This window comes from Nothobranchius furzeri, chromosome 7 (assembly GCF_043380555.1).
Source record: "Nothobranchius furzeri strain GRZ-AD chromosome 7, NfurGRZ-RIMD1, whole genome shotgun sequence".
Classification (NCBI taxonomy): Eukaryota; Metazoa; Chordata; class Actinopteri; order Cyprinodontiformes; family Nothobranchiidae; genus Nothobranchius; species Nothobranchius furzeri.
In genome coordinates, this window is record NC_091747.1 from 77797300 (window position 1) to 77802992 (window position 5693).

At 36.6% G+C, this 5693-nt stretch overlaps 1 protein-coding gene across 1 annotated transcript; it reads right to left on the reverse strand.

Annotated features, from left to right (window-relative positions):
- Positions 1 to 3080: 3080 nt before the first annotated feature.
- On the reverse strand, positions 3081 to 5471 carry LOC107374342 (uncharacterized). Its single transcript, XM_015942489.3, has 5 exons — positions 5417 to 5471; positions 4902 to 5279; positions 3766 to 3912; positions 3610 to 3671; positions 3081 to 3405 (listed from the first exon to the last, which is right to left on the reverse strand). The coding sequence occupies exons 1-5, from the start codon at positions 5448 to 5450 to the stop codon at positions 3283 to 3285; spliced, it is 744 nt and encodes a 247-aa protein (XP_015797975.3). The 5' UTR covers positions 5451 to 5471; the 3' UTR covers positions 3081 to 3282.
- Positions 5472 to 5693: the final 222 nt, after the last annotated feature.

The following is a 5693-nucleotide window of genomic DNA, read 5'->3' on the forward strand; positions in this document are numbered from 1 at the left end:
CAAGCACTGAACCCTGTGGTACTCCGCAAGTAACCCTGGAGTATGAAGAAAGAAAGAAAGAAAGAAAGAAAGAAAGAAAGAAAGAAAGAAAGAAAGAAAGAAATTGTCTTTTATATAGCGCCTCTCAAGATAAAAAAATCATGAGGTACTTCACAAGAACAAAATATTCAAAATACAAAAAAATCTTCAAACATTTTTTTAAAAATATGATTAAAATCATAAGTCAATAAATAAAGAATTGTGATTAAAACATGCAAGGGTATGGAAAAAGAAAACAAATAGGAAAGAGGGAAATTAGTGGATCCTGGGCAGGGCCGTGCAGAGACCTTTGATGGGGCGGGTGCTCAAAGTAAAAAAGGGGCACTTATAGAGCAATCCAACAAGTTAGAAAATTCAGATAATGAGACCCTTGGGTTCAAATAACATAATAAAAATATACCAATTAGTGTCATTAGTGTTAATATTTGTTCATAAATAATAGTTTTAGTTTTTAAAGCTGACTTACATCTAGAGATGTTACAACCACATTTCTGCCCCTGATCCGAGTCCAAGTTGTTTGATTTTTGATTATCTTCCAATACTGAGTCCTGTTCTGATACCAGGTGGTGATGCAACACATTATAAAAGAAGAAAGAAGTCGTCCTTCTGTCTGTATTTGTCATTTTGTTGTTTTAGCCTGAAAAGGTCCCTCATTCAGGAAGTACATTTAACAGTATTCAAGATACTTTATTGCTATTGCACATGTGTACAACCAAAGATATTTTGTGCTTACTAAAGACAGCTCTAGTAAGAGGTAGTAAAATAAATGTAAAATAAATGCAACAACAAAGAGTTATTCAGTATGATCTACAGCTATGTTAGCAGTGATCTTTTTCCTGTCAGTAGAAAATTCTTGATCCCATTTCATGATCTCACTGAACTGAACACTAAACATGAGAGCTCTGCTACCAACCTAACAACAACACCCTTTCCACAAAGGCACCGTCATCACATACGTGGCAGGAGTCGCAGAGAAACTTAGAAGAATCTTCTCCAAACACAACATCCCGGTAAACTTTAACCCAACAACACCCTCAGACAGAACCTGGTCCATCCAGAAAACAAAACACCCAAACAGAAGCTCATGGGGTCGTTTATGCAGTCCAGTGTAGGAGCACTGCCCAGATGTTTACATTAGAGAAACTAAACAACAATTACACAAGAACATAACACAACACAGGAGAGCCACCTCTTCAGGTCAAAACTCTGCAGTCCACCTCCACCTGAAGGACAAGGGACACACCTTTGAAGATGACAAAGTCCACATTCTGGACAGAGAAGATAGATGATTTGAGAGAGGAGTAAAAGAAGCTATCTATGTCAAACGTGAATAACCCACTTTAAATAGGGGAGGGGCTTAGATTTCACCTTTCTAGTACCAATAATGCAGATTTGAATCTCATTGCTAAGCAGTTACAGTCTAGGTAAATCAACATGATGACTCACCATCAATAGAGGCTAAAGACTCATCAGGAGATGGAGAGGCGGGGTACTCAGAGTAGTTTCTGCTCTTTAAATAACAACAGACAGCTGCAGCTTATAAACTTGACTCTCCCATATTCCAGTTAGAACTGACAAAGCTCCTCAGATGAGAAATTAAATGTTTTAAAGAAACCAAAGAAGTCCAGCTGCCTTCATCTGAGCTCTTTGGAGTAATAGTCAATAATAAAAAAATACATAATAAAGTCATAAAACGTATATAATTATGCTCACATTCACTTTTACCATCTCTTGGTGGGAGGCGGAAAGTTTATCACGGTTATGACCATAAACATAACAGGTATTTTTTTGTTTTGTGGCTTTAAAATTGTAATAAAAGTGCAAAATGTTTGTAACTCTGCTCTTTTTTTCAGAACAACCTCAGCTTTCAGTGTCTGGTTTGTATTTAGTGCTTATTTTTATTAAAGTCTGTAAACCTAAAGCTTAAATAAAAAAATGAACAGATTTGAATTTTCTTTACATTTATTACTAAACAGGTACTTCAAAATGACTTGAGCAAACTATTTCAAAAGAACAATTTAAACTCAGAACTGCAAACACTCAGAAAACAGTGTGACCCCTGGCCTCACGATTACCAGCTGTGATGGACTGACAACTTGCCCAGGGTGTCCTCTTCCTATCACCTAAGATAGGCACCAGCTCCATAACCCCACCATAACCCATCGACCCAAATCAGATGAAGAGGTTTAAAAAATAAGTGAGAGTGTGAATGAAACGTTTTGACAAAGCACCAAATAAACTGATCCAAAGCATGAAACGCTAAGAAAAAACAAACAAACAAACAAAAGGAAACATAAAACAAGAACACATAAACAAAGATACAAACAAACTCAAATAAAGAAACAAAAAACTCATATCTATTTACAAGCCGCTCCAGCATGTTACGTGAATACTTTTAGATGAGTAGCTTTACATTTATAAACCCAGCATTGGTGAGCTGAACAGTAAAAACAGTGTTTCAACCACTGAAAGTACCACCCACCCATTCACACACGCGATTGTGGTGTTTTTAAGGCAACATATGAGACATGACAGCTGTAATAGATACATGAGCAGCAGTAGGGCATTTTTACCAATGCGAATATATCTTCTTTATGTAACTTATCTGTAAACTAGGATTTTGTATTGTACACCTCATCATTGTTAAACACACATTAACTTGCATTTTGCATCTTTGTTGCAATTTTAATCTATCTTAGTTTTATCTTTGTTCACTAAGGGTACCGGGGTAAATCTGTCTGCATGCATACCTCTGCAGTCGCTGTGGGTTTCCTGAGGGTTAAGCTAATTTTATCCTTGTCTGTGTTGTGTTCTAAAACTCAGGACTCTGTAATTAGACAGTTTAGTCAGAAAACTAACTAACTAACTAACTAACTAACTAACTAACTCACTCACTCACTCACTCACTCACTCACTCACTCACTCACTCACTCACTCACTCACTCACTCACTCACTCACTCACTCACTCACTCACTCACTCACTGACTGTTGATACTCAAATGCAAAGTGACACTGAGTAAATTTACAGTCTGAAATTTGAAAAACTAAAGTCTAACTTTTATTTGGATAAATGAATCTGAAACTTTGTACATGTGACAAACACAACAGAAAGCTGCCTTAAAAGAGTTAATCAATGCATAAAAACAAAAAAACACAAGACGTTTGACAATTTGTGTAAACAAAAATCAGGAAAACACAGCAAAACTTCAGTATCCTTGACTGATCATATCTGTTAGGCAAACCTAAACGTGAGGTGTATTGATGTCAGAATACACGCTGAAGTCAGAACTCTGTGTCGTCCTCTTTCTCTTCAGTTTCTGTGAAGCTGAACGGATTTCCAGAGCAGCATAACACACATCTTCATCCTGTAATTGAACAATATTAACATACAATCAAATCTGTGTGGTTTGTGGTTAACTTGGTGGGCAAACACTAAGAATTCAAATGGAAATGCAAGTTTAAAAAAACAAAACAAATGTATTGCCTGCACACAAATCATCAGTGAAAAAAGAGATTTAAATATTCACAAAAAAGAGAATTTGTTCATTAGAAGAGAAAAAGGAAATTACCTGTGCTTCATGTGTCTGCCTCACTGAGTACTGACTCCTTTCAGCATCTTGAGCTTCTCGTGCTGCAGAAATATGATAAAAATGTCCATCATAAGCAAAACTTAAGCATTACATGAAAATAAATGTGATCAGAAAATTCATAAATGTTAAAAATACCTATTTTAGGGCAAACCAGGTGAGCCAAAACCAAAGCAAGGAAAATGGAGACAACAGAAACAGCCGGACACAGAAAGTAGAGCAGCTTCCAGCACAAACTACAGTCCTGTTGAGTCTCATTAAAGACTGAATCGGGCTCGCTGGAGTCTGGATCAAATACAAAGTAGAAAATAGTTTGGGATCATTTGAACTTGTTATTGATTAAACACACAGCAAAAATATTCTTTTTAAAATGCTGTTCTCTTCTTTCTGAACAAGTATTTAAACTTCTGCTTTATAGCGTGTGTATCTAAAGCAAATGTGAAGTTTTGATAATACTTTGTATGAAATGACCTTAAGATTGGTAATAAAACACAAAGTTCATGTGTAATATTTTCAAACTAAAATATTTTCTATGTATGTTTTAAGTATGGTGTGATCTTTAATCATTAAATTCTTACGTATCAGAGATGATTTTCCCTTTCATTGTAATTCATTTCTGGGTGGTTTAGAAGAAACTGATATTTTTTTATTTTCACTTCCTTTTGGAAGATAATTTTCTAATATTCAAACATGAAATTACCCTCAAATAAAAGAAATTGTACAAAATAGGGTTTTATCTTAAAACATTATTGTAATGAATATAGTTGATGTATTTTATCAGATTTTTAAATACTCTTGTTTAAATGGTAAATGGCCTGTATTTGATATAGCGCCTTCTAGAGTCCTGAAACCCCCCAAGGCGCTTTACAACACAATCAGTCATTCACCCATTCACACACTGGTGGGGATGAGCTACGACGTAGCCACAGCTGCCCTGGGGCGCACTGACAGAGGCGAGGCTGCAGAGCACTGGCACCACCGGTCCCTCCGACCACCACCAGCAGGCAACGTGGGTTAAGTGTCTTGCCCAAGGACACAATGACAGCGACAGACTGAGTGGGGCTCGAACCTGCAACCTTCCGATTGCGGGGCGAGCACTTAACTCCTGTGCCACCGTCGCCCCAAAAAAGTGTTGCTTTTTAAAAACAGTATAGATCAATAACAAATGACCTGATCTTTGATATAAAACATAAAAACAGAGCAGTTAGTCCTTACAGTCTTTTGTTGAATCATCTATTAGAACAAACACAATAAAATGTTGTGAAACTACTTACAGACTCTCACTCTTTGGGTGATGTTGCCGTATGTGTAAATGTTTTTGTAAATAATGTTTTTGTCTTTTGTTTTCTCCACATTTGATGTTTCAGTTCCACAGTAATAGAGACCCTCATCAGAAATAGTAGCGTTCAAGATCACCAGGTCATAGGAATCAGAAGAAAAGTTTTTTTGAAATTTGAAATTAGGAATTCTGTTTTCCCAGGTGTAGGAGTTCACATGTAGAACGAGTGAAGAGTGATTCCTATCGGAACAGTTCCTGTACCAAACGATGTAAACTCCACGATCCACTTTGCAGTCACAGTAAAGAGTTACATTATCTCCAGATCTGATGATCACCTCTAACTCTGGTGAGTTAGGACTGCAGGAAACTACTCCTGGAATAAAACACACAAATAAAAGCATGAGACCAATTCTCCAAAATTTTAGATAAAATTGAGTTAAAGAAATTCAATCATGACACATTTTTGCATAATTCCTGACACTTAAACTTGGAACAAAAATCTCAACCTACCCAACAGAACAACCAGAATCCTACGTCCGTCCATTAGTGGTGGCTATCTGAAGGTGAAGACATCACACATGTTTCATTGACGGATGTTGAAACACACAGACATTTTCCTTTAAAGAAATGCAGCTTCTGATTGGCCAGTTGAGTGGAACATTTTATTTTGTGGTTTCATGCATTGGTTATGGTAAACAACGTGAAGTGTGATGTTTTTGCAATGATTGTTTTTTCTTTGTGGGACTTGATAAGCATTGAATCGTAAGTTCTGGGAGACGGGCTTCAG